The following is a 21525-nucleotide window of genomic DNA, read 5'->3' as shown; positions in this document are numbered from 1 at the left end:
ATGATTTAATAGAACAGAAAAGAAGAAACTAATAATGATAATGATAACACTAATAAAATGACAACAGTAGTAATAAAAAGAATTGGAATGTACAAATGATGCGCAGGGCAGTTGCTCACCACCCGCCAATCGATGCCCAGTTAATCCCCGAGTGGCAATCCCCCCACCCCCACTCCCCCCAGTTTATATCCTGGACATGACATCACATGGTATGGAATACCCCTTCGGCCAGTTTGAGTCAGCTGTCCTGGCTGTGTCCTGTGCCAACTTCTTGTGCCCCTCCAGCTGTCTCGCTGGCTGGGCCAGAGAAGCTGAAAAATCCTTGACTTTAGTCTAGATACTACTTAGCAACAACTGAAAACATCAGTGTTACCAACATTCTTCTCATACTGCACTCAAAACATAGCACCATACCAGCTACTAGGAAGACAATTAACTCTATCCCAGCTGAAACCAGGACACAGACCCAGGAACCCATCATGCAGATCGGGACAGGTGAAATTAGCGCATAATACCCGGGACTCAAAACCAAGACCCCAAACCCAGAGCATATGTGTGTGTTTGGAAACCTGAACCGACACTATTTTCAGATAAGCCCATCCCACAGCAGATCCCATCAAAAGGAAGGAGCACTTTGGGTTACACGATGCTGCTGAAAATCACGTCGCTTACTGGCTTACCTCGTTAGGGGCTTGCCTTCGTTTGTTACTAGCTTGACATTTTGGGCCTGGTCAACAGCATAGCTGCTCACTTTGTGCCAGCCAACATGTTGCAAGCCCTGCCTTGAAGCAATCACTTGTAAGGCACGAGAGGCAATTTTGCTGCCCTGCTCATTTACTAGTTGCCCTAGTTGTTTGCACTACCAAGAAAAAGCATCAATTAGTAACAATTAAGTGTCATATCTTGTCCCAACCACATACGGCTGCAAAAATAGTTGTTTGTGCCGCATTTAGGAAAACAGTGTTCAGGCTTCCACTGTAAACAAGAACAAGTTCAACTTGAACATGCATTGCCTACCTGTAAAATGGAACTTGCTATTTAATTAAAGCTTGCCTAACTTACAAGAGAAAACTACTGTTTAAATTAAAATCACAGCAATCTACTGAAACGTGGCTTAGGGATTCCATCTTTCAGAAGAGGGCTCTGTTCTCCAACTGGACAAGCAATTTTGTTCATACAGTTATTTTGCATATTTAGTAAATGGAATAACCTTAAAATACACTTAAATTATTGGTCTTAATTTCTGACTAATGAGAATAGTGACTTGCAGTTACTATTTGAGATTAATAACTTATCAGTAAATAACTTTTTTACTCTTCAACTTATGTCTTTGAGCAAACATGGAAAGAAAAGGGGACTAAGCAAGAGCAGGAAAGCATCTTTATTTTGGTAATTGTTTATATGCAATAACCAGTTAAGGCCAGGATTTCTAAGTGAGTTCAGTGCCCAAAGCCCATGGATCTATTTGGCAACCACCTAAATGTTTGCGGGTTTGTAGTTAACTGCAGAGTGAATGTGACCACTTATCTCTGAGGGAGTCAGAGATTCCTACAGAAAAATGTGCTTGCTTTGCCACGTCTTTAAATAATACCAGTGTCACTGCATCAGAAGAATTAGTCTTGTGTCCACTGCCTCATTTCATTTAAGCCACAGTGATCAGTGTTTGCATTAAAAGGAAAATAACAGGCAGAACTCTCAGTGACATAAATGGACCGGACGTTATATGGAAGTAGTTCAAACAAGGCAAGCAAATGCATTATTACGGGACATTATGCATTTTCAGTGTGGAAAGGGCCAGAGATGGCTACAAAATTAAAGATGAGAAATTAATTTTAAAAATCTGATACAGCTTTACCCAATTAGATAATTTTTCACAGATGTGGATTCCCACAAGAAACTTGATTTTCTTTAAAGGTTTCCACCCGTGATTTTCTCTATGTCATAATATAACTGCTAGCTTCAAAGGCAAACTACATGTTCCATTCTCTATTATATTAAGTTCCCACATCTTGCTTGTGTAAGTTGTTTTTTCACACAGAGAAGGCAAGGTAGACATTATCTCAAATGGGTTATGAAGGGAGAAGAGGGTTGTAAACATAAAAAAAATTAAGAAAAAGTACGTGCTTCAGTACTAATAACACATTCTTGGACACGCATTTGAAGCACAGCTTTGTGAAGTGCACCAGGGAGCAGAGGAAATGTTTTCCCCACTGTCCTTTGTCACACTTTAATAAAAACTTGTCAAAAAAAGAGAGAATTACAAAATTCTCAGCTGCATCAGAAACAGGGGGCTCACCTAGTTCAGTGTTATTTAGGGTAACAACAGTGCATGCAGGCAAAAAAGGATCTCTGACACGTTTCAGTAGGTCACCAACCTGGGTAGCTGAGAGGAATGTCACAGAGTGCATCTGTCCTGCAGTGCAGACAGAGGTGGGGATAATAGCTCTACTCTAATACTCTTTAATTACGTTAAAGACCATGAAGGCCCGAGGTACTGGGGTGAAATGGGAATGAGAGCATTGAGGAGCAGATTCAGTCATGTTCCAAAAACTGTACCCAAAAGGAAATGCAGGAGTTTCCTGAAAGATGGCAAAACATGAGCTTTGGGCTCAGCAGGAAAGTCATGCTCTTGTGTGGTTACATAGTGCCCACGACTTAGAACATCTCCCCTCTAACCTTCCAATATTCTCACCGCTCTCTCAACAGGAATTACCTCCCTAGAGTTATGCACCCTTGTAGAAGCAGCAAAACATGGCTTAGATACAGGTGATGCAATTCTCATTCCTTCAACAGGAGAGAGTAACCTGGTAGAGACAAGGCAAAGGCTTTGTACCTCTAATTGTCCCTGTCACCCAGCCCTTCCCTCCCTACTTATGTCCACTGGACCTGTCCTCACATCCATGACTTCACCCCCCGCCCCCCATCAACCACATTTTAATTCTGTCCGTGAGAACAGAGGTCCACACCTCACAGTGTATTTACAACTCCTCCATCTGGGCATCCTGCAGCCCGAGGATGGATCTGCATGAGGAATTATGTACCAGTTCAGCAGCGTGTATCCAAGCTGATACAGTTTTTAGCATTATTTTTCTTCCTGACCTACACTTATGCCCCAGCTGCAGTCAAGGTCTCACTACAGTAGGGGCAGCCCAAATTACTAGCAACCTCTGCAGGCAAGGCAGAGAAAGGGAAAAACAAGACCTGAGTGAGGAAATTAATTAAATCAACTTATCTGGGTCATCTAAGAAGTCAGACCAGGATGATTTCCTGCTTAATTCCTTCATCACAAGCATGTCCTTGCAAAATATTCATTTTAAAATACATTTCAGTCCATCCAATTTCAGTTAGCCTCTCTAGACTCTTGCAAACACTGAAATGTACCACCTTGTGCCAAAGTAATGGCATCAAAGTGGAGGAATGTCATATCTCCACTGTATTTCCCAATGCACAGGTGCATGTCCTGTTCCACTCCCCCAAGCTGCTGTTGTGGCTGGTAAAGTACAAAAAAAATCAGACTGCTACATACATTATTTGAGATGAAATATTCCTCAGTCATCCAGGTCAGACACTCATCTGCTTGTCTCCCACAGAAGACTCAATAAAGAAGTGAGAATCTGTCTCCCAGGTTCTGCACTTTGTATTTGTATGGTGCTTTAGCAAGCCCCAGATGCCAGATAAATAGAAACAATAACAGTTAACTTGTTGATCAAAACGAATTCATGACTCATTGTTCATGGTCAAAACCCTTGGCTGTATATCAGGTGGAAATATTTCCTACTCACTTTGAACAGTGCCAGTGATCTTGCAACCAGTTTCTTTCTGACGTCAGAAGTGCATTCCCAAAAATACATTCTGGGAGACTTCCAACCTACCTGACAAAAGGAAATAGTCTGGCAAGCTGCTCTACACCTTGCTTAATGGGGATCCAGGCTGTGAGTTGACTCTACTTCTAACCAAGAAACCCTGGGGAAAAAAATTCAGCCTTGTATGAGATCTCTTTGGTGCCAGAACTATATGGAGGACAAACTGCAACACCTTCTTCTTTCAGTGCCAGTGGAAGAGCAAGTCCTAACGTAGGTGTTTCCAAGTCACCCAACTTTGATATCTCATTTTGCTGGCCCTTGCACTGCTGTTGAGAGAAGATAGGACTTAGTTTGCTTGACTCTCCACTGAAAAACATTTGGGCTTCCAGTGGGGTTTGTACACAAGTGCAGAGATCTCTATCACCTCCTATTTTCTATCAAAGCTATAGTGGATGTCTGGAGATACCAGTGTCCTTGACCAGGGGATTATGAAGTCTAGCTAAATAAGAAAGCAGGGACTTCCGTAATAACACATCTGAAGATACCTTGATACAAATGTATTTTTGCAGCCCCATGTAAAGAACATCTACTGCTTAGTGATGATACAAACCAGAGACAATATTGTTTTCCTTTAAATTTTGCACACTTGCTATTTTTTACATCTGTACAATCAAGCTTCTCTCTCTTTTTGAAAAAAACCCTGAACTAATAAAACATTGTCAGTTTAGATTTTATCCCCTCTTTATTCCCAATCCTCAGGAATGAAGAAGCAATGCAAGTTCTACCCCTGGTCTGGCAGACTAGTTAGTTTTGTACTGCTGCCCTGAACTGCAGCTGAAGATCCGAGCATTGCAGCCAATTTGTAGGAGTTTGTTGGAGCTGATCCTCAAAGCAAATACTTTTGAGTGAAGTGCAAGTTGAGACAGGGTGTTGAACAACAAGATGATTAGATCCGGGGAGGAAGACTTAAGGAGGTTCTCCTTAGCAGACCCTCCTAGCATGCAATGTAAATAAGTGCCTGACCTGGATTTCTTCAACTAGTTAGCTATGCTTAGCTAAACTAAGCTATATATTATGGCCCCCAAATTAGAATCTTTTGATAAGATGATTACAATGAACAGGTTAATGATTTTTTTACAAGCCATTATGAAATTGTTCTGAGATTGCCTCAACATAAACAAGGATTCCAGCTGGCAAAACCATCAAAGCTACAATGAAGCAAAATTTAGAAAGGTGCTACAGAGCATGGAAAAAGCCTAGGGCTTCTTAGCTTTCCTTGGTTTAAATACTAAGGTTGGATAGGATATTTCAGGAGGGGACAGAGAAGCGGGAAATGCAAAACCTAGACCCTTCTCTGGACTGCCAGGATTTGTTGAAAATTGTCACTTCTCCCAGGTATGAGGAAGAAGACAAGCTTTTAAATTGAGACCCGCATCTCCTCTAAAAGCATGGGAGTGCTCTTCTATACCCTTCACTTGAGTCAACCTGGTGTTCTTAAACGGTAGCACCAACAGGAGCTTGCCCAAGCCTCATAGTACTGCTGAAATCCTATCAGCAAAGAAAGATCTAAATGGAACCTTTTATTGTCATCTCTTAGAAATGGCAAGATATTGTTTACGTTCCTTTGTGTCATAGGTAATGGTTGCACAATGCTAGTCCTGTAGTGAATGGTAGACCTAAGTAGTCAGTGTTTTATGGTTAGGCTGAGAGATCCAAGAAAAGCAACACAAAGTTTATCATACAACTTTATCAAAGTAACAGAGAGATGCCATCTTTTACTGAGACCAAATATTTAATGAAAACATTGTGATTCAATTGTATCAACTAATTTTTTTAACTAGCAACTAGTACATTACTGAAACAGCCCTGGTGCAGTTCAAGGTCAATGAAAACAGAGTTTTGAGTCACTTCCCACATTTACCAGACTGAATAAAAGCAGCTAATCAGATAACTCGATGAGGAGATCACAGTCCTTTTCTAACAAGCATATTTGTACTCTTTCCAATTTTGTCCTTTATGTAAGGCGCCAAATTAAACTGAAGCATCAAAATTCACTAACTCATGACCTGACTGTCTTTAAAAAAAACCAAAAAACCACCCCCCCCCCCCCCCCCCCCCCAACTCTTTGAATCTCTCTAATTAATGCCCACACAGTACTTCTATCTGGGACAAATTACACATGCACTTTGCTGAACAGGAACTACCAGCATATAAACAACACTGCGGAGAAATGGTGTTTCTTTGCCCAAAGGGATGTCACCTATCATCCTGAGCCATTCCAATGGGGAAGACTGGCTGGCCCATCAAGAAACAATGGGTGTGTGACAGCTCATATTTGAGTTTCACTGCATTGCTGCAATGCAATGTGCCCAGTTCAAGCACTGAGAGGCAGAACAAGAGGTTGCTCCTGGTCATTTCTGAGTGGGAGGAAGTCTGGATCCATCCAGCATGGAATCTGGCCGAGGCTTCTTGTGTTTCAACACAGCTGTCTGGCCTCTGCAGATGTCTGCTGGTTTAAGTAGTCTGGTGTGGAACAGCAAGCAGCAAGTGGCCACCCATGTGCTGTACCGTCACCCTTGTGCTAGGAGTAAGCAAAAGGTCTGCAAAAACAAATGGAGCAAGTACCTGCCCCTTCCTTTCAACTAGCAAGTCATTCTTGAAAAGTCTGACATCCAGAAAAAATGCTGACTATATATAACTGAAGCCAAGTCAGAGACAAGAGTCCAAGCCTGCACAAAAAATCTCTAACAGATCAGAAGCCTAGAAGAGGAGGGAAAGCTGCCTTTCAGTGTCTGTTTGGTAATTCACTAAATCAAAAAGACAGCGCTGTTAATTTTCATATCCTGCAGATGCAGGTCTGCTTTGCAAAGAAGGGGCTAGATCCTCAGCTGAGAAGTCATATAGATGAGAACATTTTCCGTTTCTTTCCCTTTCCCCTGGGGAATTTGCAAGGATTTTGATCCTCCCACCAAATATATTTTTTCAGTGCATTGGCTGTTTCCCCACTGTCATCCAAGCATAGTTTCTGCACTTTCAGACTCCTCGGAGAAGCAAAGACCTAGGGAGCATGTTTGTGTTGCTGTGTACTGAAGCACTGTGGTGAGGCTCCTACTCTTCACCCTGATAGTAGCATAAGGTTAGTACTGCAGTTTGGAGGGAGGCTAAGGCTGTACTGTAAGGCCACAAAGCAACTACTCCTGTTTATGCATATTTAAGACATATTTAAAAGGGGGGTTATATATTGCCACTGATTTTGTTCTAACTTAATGAGCAGGAAAGACTGTCATTCAGACTCAGTAACAGCCATCATCAGAAAGGAAAAATCAAGTCTCATCCATCAGAAAAGGGCAAGAACTACCTTTAAGAGAGATGTAATATACTTACTTGAGATGGTAGAAGATCTGACATTTATTCGCAGGGGCCCTGTGTATTTTTTCAGGCCCCTCCGTAAGATCCTTTCAACTCTTTCTCGCAATGCTTCTCTAGAATCCGTGGAGGAGAACCAGAATGTGAGCAAAGCCTCTGCCATCACACCATCAGCATCTGGGCTACAAACCAACGAAACACAGTCTGGTTACCTTCAGCCCATTTCTGCATTTCTTAGTTTTTATCTTAGCTGCTCTAGCAATGGCAATGTAACATAAAGGATTAGATACATCTTTGAACATTTTGTACATTTTTGAGAGAAGGTATTGCCAAAAGAAATCCAAGCAAATGCTGAATGGCCAAACATGTCTTAGGCTAGAAGAAGGCATGATGTTTTCTGTGAACTAATGGCCAGAACAACATTACAATGGAGTCTAAAAAGCAGTCACTGATGGCATGGTTGAGACACAAGAGCAGGAGGGAATGAACTGATCTGACTGCAATGAAAAGCTGGATACACAGCACTTCAGAAACATCAGGTAGATGGTTAACGGTATCTAGACAGACCTTTTCAGGGTTGCATACATACACAGAATAAAAATCTCCAATTGCTGTCAAAAAGGTACTTGACCACACAACCCAATTCCACCACTGAAATCTCTTGGGAGAACGTGACTAATAACCTCACGTTATGCAACAATAAATGAAAACTCAGCAGCATATCCACAATCTACTTATCACAGTCCAAGAGATGGACCACAAAAGGGGCCTTTAACATCTCACTGAAAAGTACAAGCAGCACCCACACTGGGACACACATTTCCACAGTTTTTATGTAAGATCAGAGGAAAGAAAAGGAAGAAAAATCTTCCAACAGACTGAATTCACCTGGTAGTAGTATTTATTTTTCCTTAAAGCATCAGATACTGCAAGAGACTGAATGCTAGACTACAAACACCAAAGTATCTGATCTGGCATAGTAAATCTTGCTCTGTGCTTGCAGATGGCTTATCCTTGGTCATTACACAGGGAAGATAAGAGCATGCACCGAGAACCTTCTCTCCTGTGCTTTCTCCTGCCTGAGCCAAGAAGCAATGACACAGCCCACAACAGGTGGAATCACAGTTACTTCATAGAGGGGGCAAGCTAAAAGCAGGTTGCTCTGTCTTAAGCATCATTCAGATGGGAGAGGAAAAGAGAAGATCTTCCAGTTATATCTCGCTATCTTTGTGATAGTGAGATAAGCCCATTGGCCAGGAGGGGTGGATCGCTGCTCGGACATCGGTCAGCAGGTGGTGGGCAACTGCATTGTGCATCGCTTGTTTTTTTTCTTGGGTTTATTTTTTCATTTTATTTTATTCCTTTTCATTACTAGTAGTAGTATTATTATTGTTAGTTTTACATTTTATTTGACTTCAGTTATTAAATAGTTCTTATCTCAACCCACGAGTTTTACTTTTTTTTCCGATTCTCCTCGCCATCCCATGGGGGAGTGGGGGGAAAGTGAGTGAGCGGCTGCGTGGTGCCTAGTTGCTGGCTGGGTTTAAACCATGATACTTGGAAATTTGTAATTATATAAAGGAAAAATAAGATAATTAAAAATAGAAGGCTAGTAGCTTATACAGAAGGCATGCAATCAGGCTATGATCTTCGAAAGGAACATGCGCCAAAATGAAACAGACACTCCTGCTATTGCCAGTGAAGGGCAAATAAAAGGCCATGTGTTATGAGCACACCAAGGCATGCTGAGTGTTTCGTAGCTGAGCAGAAAGACATGTTCCTTGCCTCAAGGATCTCATAATTGAGACTGAGTGAACTTTCCAACAGGCTGTTTTTTCCCTTTGTGCCAACTTCAGTGTGATTGGCACTCCATTTATTTTCCAGATATTATCTGATCCAACTGTGGGTGTTGCTCTGCATTTCTGAGGTGTTCCCGCACCTCTCCCCCCACTCCTCTTCCTGTGCTGTGCCACACTGGAATTACTGTATCAACTCTTGCAAGCACACCACACCTCTCGAAACCCTCAGGTAAGTACAGCCTGCCTTGAATCACTCACTATATAGCAAAGGTCTAGAGCCAAAGACACCTAGTCAAGATTTGTTTTGTCTTTCTCAGTGAGCAGTGGGCATTATTACTAATGCGTTGTTTATACTGAGCCAAAAAACATGCACAATGCTTTTCAAGCAAATTCACAACAATGACCCTGCTTAAAAGAGCTTGCAGCCTGAGCACTTCAAGAGGCATAAAGCTTGTATATTTGAAAAAGTAAACAAGCTTTGGAGCATACAAGTCTTGCATCCAACACAGCAAACACCACAGTAAGTCTGTCCTTGGGAACAAGAAGTAATGAAAAACATTCTCCCTGCAGATTGGCCTCTTGGATCCTTAAATCACCTTGTCTACACTTGTAACACTCTAGTCAGTATTGAAAAATATTTCTAAAGCTACATTCAAATAATGACTTGTGTGATTTGCCTAACTGGGCATTAAGCTAAGGTAGAGCAGGGGGCTGGATTTCACAAACCATAGAAGAACAAGGAGAAATACATTCACAAGAATAAGATCTCGAGGCTGCTATCATTAGTCTTGCAGCTTTAGCGCGTGATTATTAAGACATTCAAGGCTTACTTGCAAAGCGATGGGCACTGTCACTCAGGAACAAGACCCTAATATTACAATAGACAGTTCTATTAACAGGTCACTTTCAGCACTCAACAGTGGTCAAAAAATCCAATAGAATATTAGATATTATTGGCAAATGAACAGAGAATAAAAGAGAAAAAAAAAAACAAACAACATTGCTCAATCATAATCCCAGCCACAGGTCTGACCCCTTCATCTCAAAAAGCAGGGACAGCAGACCTGAAAGAGATACGGGAGCAGGGTGACAAGGAACAGTTCCTGCAAAGAATGGTTGAACAGCCTGGGACTTTCAACTGAAAGAAACAGTAGAGCTCATAGGGTACAAGAGAGAAAAGTGATACGATGGGAGTGTCCGATACGACTAATTGCATGGAGAGAAGGATAGAGATCAACTTGTCATCACCTCTTCCAGCAGAAGAACTAGGGGCCATTGAATGATCCAAAGAAGGTGGCTCTTCACAAGTAACTCCTTACTAAATGACTGAGGTGCACAAATTTCAAGAGTCCAGGGGAGACTGGACAAGTCCTTGGAAAATAACTCCACTGGGGGCTGCTAAACAAACCACAAGCACTTCAGGAAATTCCAAGTGGTAAATAGCTGGAGGTAGGGAGCATACCAAGAAGCAGTTATCATACATGTCTGTTGGGCTGCTACTGTTCCCTAGGCACCTACTTATGTCAGTTCTTTGAGACACAACAGTGACAAGTGAGACCTTCTGAACCAGCACAGCCATGCTTGGGTTTTACTCTACAAGCCCAGCACAGGAGCAATACTAGAAGTAAAATGACATCTGCATTACAGTGAAGGAAATAGTTTTGAAAATGCTTTTTTTAGATAGCTCAAGTTATAGCTGCTTTATTAGCTAAAGCTTGCTCAAGTTCTGAACACAAACTTGTACAGAATTTGGACTGACTGAAGTTTATCTTCTGCATCAAGATCCAAAGGAGGGCATGGTTCAGAATAAGATTATGCTCAACTGGGGGTTATGCTCCAGTTTTACATAAAATACACTTTACTGAATCAGATCAAATGGCTCTCTAACTGCACTTTGCTTGGTGTACATTTCATTTTGTCTCAGCTGCGTGCATTTATTATAATCTCACATACCTCACTCTGATTAAGCGTGAACGGATGTATTTTTTCCTTAAAATGGAATTGTAAAATGTCTTGTCGATCTGTTGAAAAAAGAAAAATATAAGATAACAACAAAAAAGGAGGGAAACAGACATATTGCTGGAAGGAGCATTCAGAGAACAGCATTCAGTCACAAACTCACAGTTTACAGAGCCAAGAAATGTAATCCAGCCCAGCCTCTAGATAACATTTGCCACAGACTTTTCCTAACCATTTCCCATTTGGCCTAAGGCACATCCTAAAAAGTTAACTCATTTTTCTAAATATCCTATGACTGCATCAGTGTGCCACTACAGTGCTGTCCCGTCCACTCCCAGGCATAATGAAAGACATTCATAAACATCCTTCAAACACACTGCTGCAATCTCCCAAAGCACAGCCTCCTAAAGATGGCCTACAGAAAGGATGCAGCACGCTGTGCTCTGCACTGCACTGAGCCTCTCTTGTAGGGGTCCTTTCTGGTACAGCACTTATCCTTGGTCCTATAGAAACTTATAGCAAAACTACCCATGATCTCAAATTATATCCCCCAAATACCCTTGTGATTTGCCACATGGTAGGAGAATTGTCAAGCAATTCTCATCAGAAATCAGAAACCTAGGACTCATAAGGAGTCAATCCCCAAATGACATCTTTGCTGGTGCCTGCTTAACCACATCCTGCTGTAGGCTGAACATTGCCTCAAGATTGCGTGATCAGTCTGAGAGAGCGCAGTGTGATATAACATGTCATGAAATTCTGCCAGGAATGGCTCAGGATCACTGAAGTATTAAGAAATAGCAAAGTCACTGGTGAGTTATGCGGTTCCTCCTATCAGCAAGACCCAGTAAGTCGAACGTGTCCTGTAAACATCAAATGCATTACAGGAAAAACTACGTAGAAATGCTTTACAAAATCATGCAAGTTGTCTTTTTTGTAGTTTTTAGCCCATAAAGGTTGTCTGATTTAGCCAAATCTCCAGATTTTCTGTCTTCCAAAGGAAAGAAAAGGTAATGGTTCTCAAACTTCTAGTATGTTGAAATCTTTCAGATACAGAAACAAGCATGTAAGCATGAAATCTGGGAGTGATTCCTCCCAAAGAACACAAAGACCCTCTTTCCAGCCTTGGCTGTCATAGGATGAAGCCTCATGTCATTACACAGTGATACTGAAGCAGAATAATTTTGAGATTAAAACTGCACATTTTATTATTTTAAGGTGATTTTAAGCATACATTAGTAAGGAAAAAAAAGAAAAGTTCTTAATGGTCATGCATTGAGTTCATCTTTTATTTTGCTGTTACTGGCAGTTATTTGGAATTACTTAGGCATTTGGAAAAGACAAAATTCTATGGAAACAAAACAGATCAACTGCGACAAGCTACTGTATATACGCAGAATGCACTTTAACCTGTCACTTCACAGATTGCCAGCTGCTACCACTGCATTTTATGCGGCATACAGTTGGAAATCAAGAATGAAGTGTTTTGTTTCCTCTAACTCTGCAGCCTGTGCCCCTCCGTGCCCCCCCCCCCCCCCCCTTGGTTACTGGAAGTATTTGCCCTCAGACAAAAAGTCGTGGTGGTTTGTTTTTGGGGGTTTTTTTAATGATTACATTTGCTCGTCGTTTTCTGTCACAGTGTTAACTGCTTCACTGATGATTGTATAAGCAGAAGCATGTAGTTAAGCAGCACTGCCAGCTTTGTGGCACACAATGGCGTGTGCTATCTTTGGCTGCACTGCCTCTGAGAACTTTTGAGATCTTTGGGACAGGGGCTTCTTTGCAGAGTGCTTTGGAAACAAAAGAGCCTTGAGTTGGGCTGAGGTACATCTCAAGCTTCTACATTGCTAAACAGTAAAGCAAAAGCAGGCTGTCTTTAAGCTTGGGAGTGAAGAGAGCAAGAATTCATAATCCCTTGCAAGGGAGGATTAAGTCAATATGACATTCCTGAATCCTTTATCTCCTCCTGGCAACAGTGTTTTCAAGCTGTCTGTACTGTCTCATCTCAGAGATTGCAAGTGTTGTTGCTACAGTCTCCACCTGCATTTCTGCAGCAGATACAGGGATCCTTACTTCTGTCACCCATTCTCTTGTGTATCTTTGCTACAGCCTGAGCAGCTCATGTGATTGTGTTTTTTGTACTCCTGACATGTTCAGCTTTCTCTTTTTCTCCTCACCCTGGACCACTTCCTAGCTGTTCTCTACAGTCTGATCAGGAACACCATGTGCTGCAGCAAAGACAGAGATTTCCAGTCGCATCTGACAAAACACAGTTACACACAGTGCTTTTTATGAAAGGACTCTAAGGAGTCCAAATGCAACTGAACTATCAGCAACAGACATTGTTTTCAGAAAATTCAATCCAAAAGGCATGTTAGTTATTTTTGTGGAGAGACCAGTAAGCATATGATTTAAAATGATAACAAAATTACTGGATTTGTGTTACTTCCATTCTCTTTCACAATTTCATAACTGAATGAGAGACTAGCTACTTTTCCTGCTGCATGCTGTCACTAATTTTCCCCTCCTTAAGAGTTGCCTTAGTAATACATCACCAATAGATTAAAAAAACAACTGGAGAGTAGTTTTGTTTCCAGTGATCCTTGCAGGGCCTTTAACACCTTCAAACTTGATCTGGTATTTTTTACTTTTGTAATCTGCTGTATCTTATCAGGAGAGATATGCTAGCCAAACCTCTGCACTGTGGCCCCTATCTCTCACGTGCTGATGAATTCGTTTGACAGATATGAATCTGTCCCAGATCTCCTCTTTCCTTCAAGGATGATTTTGGTAACCTGAATTATTAACAGTAATCTTTATATTCATACAGAGTTTATGTAAGAGGAAAAGATGTAGCAAGATGCCTTCAGATAATAACTTTCAAAGATTAATGTTCTGTCTCATATTTTTACTGTTCGCCTTCCAGTAAAGCCTTTCATACCCATACCAAACAGTAAACATTTCTCTCCAGCCTGCTTATAGCTTTCTTTCCAGCTTGAGTCACAACCCTGGAACCCAACTAGAACTTTGCCCAGTAACTAGGCGAGACCCGGTCCTGCCTGGGCAAAGCATCTACACTCATTTTAAGCATTTTGCTTTGATTACAGGCACTCAAAAGTGACGCTGTCATGACCAGATCCCTTAAATTCACCACTGATGTAAGTGCATCTCACTTGTTTTCCTGGCCCTTGTCTAGCAACTGCTCAATGGTGACAGGTGCTGCTGCAGGCAAGGCCTATGAGCATTCTTAACCAAGTGCCAAGTCCTGCTCCTTTCAAGTGAGCAGCACTTTCCTGACAGCCTTTATTTTAGCATTCATCCAAACAAGCTTTTCTTTAAGTTAATGTTTGCTGGCTAGTTTAGCTTAATGCCATCTGGTATTTCCTCAATTTAATTTCATATCCTCTATCCTTTTTACAAAGCTTCTCTCCATGCAGTATAATTTTCTAAGACAAACTGGACTTCACTCCTTAACACTGGTCCATCTATGGAATACAGTAACTAATAGTGGCTAGTACTAAAGATGCAATAAGAGGGCAAAACATTCCCATCTGTACAAGCCTAGCCACAAAGGAAATTCTTCCTTGTTCCTTGCAACCAGAAGTTGCTTTACACATTGATCAATAAGACTTGTTTTCCTACCCTATCTTGAATAACTCCAGGTCTCATCATTATCCTCTTTCTCTCGTGTTGCACCATGGCCAACCCTCTGAGGCCTGTAAGCAACCTACCAAAATCTTCATAATTTCAGAGTTGCTCAATATGCCCTGCCTCCCTGGGACCCAGAAACCCCCCAAGCTCTGGCAGTAGGCCACATGCGAGAGGGATCCCGTTTCTCCAGCATAGGACAGGGCTGACATGAGCTGGGCTTGCCCAGATGTGGAAGGGTTGGCTGTGTCAGCCCTTGCATTCTCCCACCACACACTGCTCTGCCACTGCACACGGGGTAACAGGATTTATCAAAAAGTTTATCTTAAATCTAGTTTGACAGAACTTTCCTCTGGAATAATTGCTGAACCCACTGAGTTACTTGTGTGGGATGTTCAAAAGCATTCAGTAGGTTTGGAAGCGCAAATCCTTTTGTTGCTCAGTACTGGTGCTCTTTTGCCTGCTGCCAGTGTAGTCCTCCAACAGCTATCCTCATACTATGTTCTTCCTCTTGCCTCACTAGCTCTTTATGATGTAAAGTGTATTATTAGTGATTTTTAAAGCTTTTGACTATAAATATTAATTGGAACATACCACCTGGTTCAGTTTTGTGGCAATCATACAGTATGAGTTACTACTAATCAGTTGTGTTAGTTCTGTACCTAGCACCCAACTTGCTGGCCAATTTGCATCCAATTTACAGCTCAACCTGCTGAGACCCCCAGAGCTGCCCATAATGCAAATCCAGTAGCAGCTCCCTTGACAACCTGATATATCTCATGCCCTGGTTTCAGTTGAGGGTTTAGTTGGGAACCCTACCAGAGATTAGAGGGAGAGAGGGCGGGAGGAGAAAGGCAGACAGGGACAGCAAAAAATGAACCCAGCACTGTTCCAAACCGGGCTGTGGACATCACACTCCCCTTAGAATCAGAGATAGCAACTACTCACAGCAGCGACAGCCCTACAGCCACAGTGCTTTCCCGAGGCAAAGAAAATGGGCCTGAAGGAGAGCAAGTGTAACGATCTTGGGGCCTCCAGCAAAGCAGAAGATCAGAAACCTTCCCATCAGAAACCATACGTACACAAAGAAAGCATGTGTCATGGCAGGCAAGAGCAGTGTGATCCTATACATATGCAAATGGTATCACAAATTCTTCACAGAATTTAAACTAACTGGACTGCTAAAGCTGGAAGGTGAGTAAGCACTATCCAACTTTGCACTAAAATAAGGAGCTCAGCTGGATGGTTCTTGGAGGCAAAAGAGAAATAACTGACCTTGTACATTGGTTCCTAAAAAGATTGGGCTTTTGGATAAAAGAAATTAAGAGGACTAATACACGGGATAATGTCAGGATTTAAAGTACCATGCTTATGCCTCGTGCAACCAATCTCAAAGGCATGTAATGGCATGAGAGTTTCATTAGAGCTGGAATTAAGGTCACCTAAGTATTCCCATTCCTACTCCCTGCTTTCAATTGTCCATAATTACCTTCCTAAAACTTTCACACTGCCATTGAAATTTTGTCCACTTAGGAAGGAGATTTTCCAACTTTTGGAGAGAAAATCAACTTTGGAGAGAACACCATCTGGGTCAATATCCAGAGAAGGGCTTTTGCGTATTTTGGTTTGGGTTTTTTTTCCCAAAAAGTATGGTTTTCCCAGGAAAATTACTCTGCACCCTCTGGTTTTTTTACGCAACACTTAGAGGTAAGGAGCTGAAATACAGGAGTGAATAGCCCTTAGGAAAAGAATAGTTTTATGAAATCTAAGGAAGATCAATGGTGATGTATTCAGGTTACAAGTGCCCGAATACCATCAACCGTGCAAGTTCAGTACTGAATTTGGATTCTCGCTTTTGACACCATGTTCTAAACAACCACTCTCTTGACCGGCCAGATTTTTATCTCGGTGACACCAGTTCACATCTTAAATCACTTCATTGATTTAATTACCTGTAAACAATGCAGTAATTCTGGATTGCGGGTCTATAATTAAGATAAGATTCTACCCTTAATCACACACACTATTGATAAGTGCCCTTTATTCCATTTTGAATTCCTTTTTCCAGCTCAGGTTCACATCCATTTTCCTTGTGCGCATTTTATAGCTTTTCTTGCCACACACTGGATCTGGATTAGAGTTACTTGTTGGGGGGGGGTGGGTGGAGGAGTAGGGGGGTGTCTTCTTATGATTTTCCTGGCTTTGTACATGCTTATTAGACCTTCTGCCTTGATGAACCAAGAAAAAAATGAGAAAAAAAAATCAGCCTGTATGCCTATTACTTGAAAAAATTACATTGTATTAATAAGTCAAAGAATCAATGAAGTTGAAGGATCATTGAATTTAAGTTAGAAAAAAGTTGGATATTGGGCGCATTGTTGATAACTAACCATTTCATCCTGGAAATTCATGCTGTTTAGGTAGAGCATGCTGACAGTATGAGATCTTACAGGTGAGGAAAAACACTAAGCTACAGATTTATGCACTACACTGCATTAACTCATGCCAGCATTAAAAACTACTTTGTACTTTTCCCTCAATATTTTTCTAGTTCCCTGTGCTACTGTGACCTGTGGAAACAGGAAAACCTGGAAACAAAAGTTAAAGCAAGAAAGCATCTCAGTTTTTAAATCAATGCCATTTATGCCTAGGCCAGTGGTCTTTTTCTTCTTTTGATTTCAATAGGAATTTCTGAAAAAAGCATCACAAATGAGATGCAAGTGCTTTCTGTGAGTTATTTCCTCTCTCGGTGTACAGCATTTCACCTATATCTTTAAGGCCACACCTGTATACATACACACGGACAGTCAAGTATGCTGTCAACTTCTAATTCTAGAGCTAAACAAGCAAGCCGCCACACTGTCATCTTGGCCACTGTTACATTGCCATGTTTCCCAGTTGGCTGAATTACTGTGGAAAGATGCTTTCTGCTCTGTTTCTAGCCCCAGTCACCCATAGAGGGCACCCTTATTGTACCATGGTAGTCCAAGGACAGTATTTCCTATTTGCGAGAATCATTCGTTTAAAATAAAGCTTTTAAAGCAGAAGTTGTCAAATGCCCTAGATTTATTTTAGCATATTTTTTTCTCAAAATGCTCCTTAATCTTAAAGATCTTTTTTGCATAGATAAAAGACTTTTTTTGTCCATTTTACAACATTATTTTGCAGAACAAGAAAAAAAGGAGAGTATTAAAAAGCTTTAAAAAGATTCATTTTTCTGGCTTTTGTACTATAGATGCACTTTTAAATAAAATTACCTTCAGTGAAGAACAAGAAAAACTTTCAATAAACGTTCCATTCTTTTCACCTTATATCAGTAATAAGCAAGTACTTGAGGGAGACCATACAGAGCCTAGGACTGCTTGGGTTTAAATAAGGACTTAGTGTTTAAATTTTGGGATCCGTATCTGAAAACACTACCAAATCTCTTTTGAAACTTACTACAACCAGGAACATCCTTACTCAGTTTGGTCCGGGTGCTGCAAGACTTGGAAAAGTCCTTGGAAAAATTTGGCTGCTGCAGCTACCATAATTTATCTTTCTGTGATCTGTCCAATTTACCTTCAATTTTCTTTTCTTTCAGGGGCTGAGAGGTGACAAGAAGTGTTTGGGAGGGGGGAGCAAACAGCACACATACAGCAAATGAAGCTCCATGATACTTGTAAATACTTGCACTTTTCAACTTGCTGTAGAAAAGAGAGTCATGTTAGACTCCCTTAAACTTCAGCACACTCCCTTTTCTTGGGGCATGTTCAGTTATCACCTCTAAATTGGTCCTCACAGTCTGGTCTCCCAGAGCAAATAGTCTTTAGGAGTGTTACAAAAAACTTCTGTCTTGGAGATCTGCTCCTACTGAGTTAACCTCCTGACCCAAGGACCATAAGGCACTGATGGAGCAAGCCACATGCTTCTGAGCTTTACCTTAACACCAACATGGAAGGTGTGACAAACACACCTTGTGTACAGATTCAGCCAGCAGATAGCTCTTGGCTCTGAAGTAATTTGTATTGCACCTCCCTCTCTCTTCCAAATACACACATGCACACTTCTGCTCCTCAGGAAGACTTGAGTCACGTCTGACCCTAAAAAGGCCACATGTCATAAAACAGCAGTCTCATCTACTCACTCACTGCTGCTGGTCGTCTTTTCAGCTAGGCTTCCTTTGAGTTCTGCTCAGATGGAAACTTTAGCCAGTACTTCAGGCTTTGGCCCTGCAGATGTGACAGTAAGCTATTCACAATTCAAATGATACAAGGTCCTTCCTAATATCAGGATGGCTGCAAGCTTATTCACTGGGTATAAAGTAGCGTGTCTGTCAGTTACAAGCATTCTGTTGAAGGCTAACCCGTCCACCAAACAAGGTTATCAGGTGTTAAAGCTCTGCTTTCCATGGAAGCATAAGTGTCTACATGGGAATTAAGAGAGAACAAACACAAAGCAACTCAAGTACCCTGATGAGAGTGAATAAAACCTGACTGTGCCAAAGGAACTTAGTGGGTCCTTTCCTGATTATCCACCCATAGGCACTTGAAAAATTCTTTCCTATCTCTGGGGATCTCTTCTCAGGTGCTGAAGTGGCTTTATGGATTTGGCCTTTCAACTCAGTTCCCTGTCTGCAGAGAGGAGACATCAGTGCCTGGGGGCTGGGAAACTGGGGTGCTTTGGTTGTAATTGAATTGTGCTGAAGCAGCTGAGAATCTGCACCACTGAGGATGCAGAGGACAAAGTGAGCTCCCATTGCAACCCACTGGTGTCCTTTGTGGTGGTGGCCCAGGAGGCCGCTAAGCAGAGGCATTGGATTCAGCTAACAAGGCCCAGTTGTGAGCCACAAAGTGGCAGGGATGGTGCAGAGCTGCAGAGAACTACTGAGTACCAAATGCTGCGCTTGACAGTTCTTGGGATCCTCACTCACCTTAGCAGCACAAAGAATGGGGGGGTGAGGAGGAGATGCACGGCACCTGCCTGCCCCTCTGCTTCTCTCTCCTCATAGTGAGAGAAATGTGTTAACAACCTCTAATATCATCGTCTGCCAGGGGAGAAAACTGCCTCCTTCCTTACCAGCTCCAGTACGGGGACTCATCAGTTGAGTCCTTAAACCAACCAAGAACAGGCAGTTATCAGAACTATTCTGCAGCACTTTCCTGTGGTATCACAAGTGTCTCTGCCATACCCAATAGAGACACTATTTCTAAATTAAACCCACACTAATTCAATTCTATCAGGCAGGACAAACTTCAACAGCTGTATTCATTAAAAACTTTCCCCAATGTCTGCACTTAAGGCACAGAAGATTCTCTTATCACTTGAAGTCACTGAAGCAAAATGTCTGTTTCTAAGAGAGATGTCCTGACACACAACACTGAGTCCTGAGGCAAGAATCACTTGAAATTCCATTACTTCAGTAGAAATATTGGGATAGGCAGTAGTTTCCCCAGGGAATTACCCAGGTATCCTCTTAATACAATCCCCAAACACTCTGCCCAGACCCAGTTCTGTGTTGGTTTCAGACGGTGGAAGGATAGGGGAAGAGCCCAGGTGCCTTGCGGATGATGAGACGACAGGGCAAATCCATGCCAGTCCATTCCGTAGCTCGAGGCACTCACGGAGAGGAAACAAACACCTTGCCTCTCCCCCAGCCACCCAATTAGCCAAGGAGGGAGCCATGCTACACTCATACCTGAGAAGCATCCATCCACCCAAACCACAGCCTGGCTTACCATCACATGGGAGCAGGAAGGAGTAGGGGATAATAGACAGGGGAGGGTACAGTGTCTAATGCAAGAGTCCACAAAGACACATGGACTAGGACAGGGAGAAGCAGCCTGACAGCAGGGCTGGGAACAGCTCTGGCCAGAGGAGAAGGAGACAGGGAGATACTAGCGTAAGGAGAAAGGTGGCATAGGTTGTCCTTGAAGAGGGGAAAGTCCACAACATCTAGGAGAAAGTATCAGAAAGTTATTGTAGTGGTAAAAAGAACAGACAGGTACATTTGCAAGTCACTGGTGGGCAGGGTAAAGGCTGGTGTCCATTTCTATTTAGCAACCAGCCATGTACTGAAGGGGTAACCTGCTGTGGCTGCTTGGTATCCACCGCTCTCGCACAACTAGACACTTGGCCAGCCTTCAGCCAAGACAATTCTCATTAAGATGGGCTTGATGAGGCACTAATTTCGAGCTCTTCTGAGTGCACACCTGCTTACCTTGGGGTCAAAGATGACTTTCCACACTGGACACAAAGCCCCTCCACCCTCCTCCCTGCGCACAGAGCAGGCAACTGGGATCATTCCAACACCCAGGTCTATCTTGAGCTGGCTGTCTCAGCTCTCTCCTCACTTTGGGGTGCCAGAAGGGCTGAAAAAGCAAAGCTTAGAGCAGGGCCTTGGAAATCTCCCCTGGGATGCTGTTAGTAAGAGGGCAGTTAGGGCCTCCAAGGCATTCTTGGGAAATCCAAAAGAATGAATACATTTTGTGGGAGAAGAAAAAAAAATCCAGTTCTGGTGCAGGAGTTGGAGAAAAACAGTGGGTAAAAGTTGTGGATATCAGCCAAGCATTAAGTGAACCCACTATAAAATAGAGGCTCCTTGGGGAAGGAGCCATGAAAGCTGTGACTGTGCCCTTTTTATCCATGCAAGAAGGAATCGTCTGGCACAGTGCATTTTAGCTTGGCAAGGGAAGGACGACTGGTCCAGCTAGAAAAATGAGGAGGCTCTGGTGAGCTGGAACATCTCTTTCCGCAGTGGCATTCAGTCTGGTTTGGTTTTCAAGAGAACACAAAGGGAACCCTCACAACCACTTGCAGGAAGCCAGGCAAGGAACAAAGACATTTCATCATCTGTTCCTCAGTCCCCCCAGCTCCACCCCACAAGACATTTTCCAGACTTTCCAGTCAGCCCTGAGATGTTGACTAGTGCACCAGCTTCATCAGCTCTCTGGCATGATCTCGTTGCATTC

The 21525-nt window shown here is 42.3% G+C and overlaps 1 protein-coding gene across 1 annotated transcript in view; it reads right to left on the bottom strand.

Annotated features, from left to right (window-relative positions):
* LOC104827811 (transmembrane protease serine 11E-like) overlaps positions 1 to 21525 on the bottom strand; it is a 44668-nt gene that overhangs the window by 11771 nt on the left and 11372 nt on the right. Inside the window, exons 4-5 of the mRNA XM_010561064.1 lie at positions 10922 to 10989; positions 7188 to 7351 (exon numbers count right to left, since the gene is read on the bottom strand). Coding sequence (XP_010559366.1) covers positions 7188 to 7351; positions 10922 to 10989 — 232 coding nt within the window. The remainder of the gene's footprint in view (positions 1 to 7187; positions 7352 to 10921; positions 10990 to 21525) is intronic.

This window comes from Haliaeetus leucocephalus, unplaced genomic scaffold (assembly GCF_000737465.1).
Source record: "Haliaeetus leucocephalus isolate CR32 unplaced genomic scaffold, Haliaeetus_leucocephalus-4.0 Scaffold140, whole genome shotgun sequence".
NCBI lineage: Eukaryota > Metazoa > Chordata > Aves > Accipitriformes > Accipitridae > Haliaeetus > Haliaeetus leucocephalus.
Note: the sequence above shows the minus strand (reverse complement) of the source record. Positions and strands in the feature narration are given on the sequence as shown.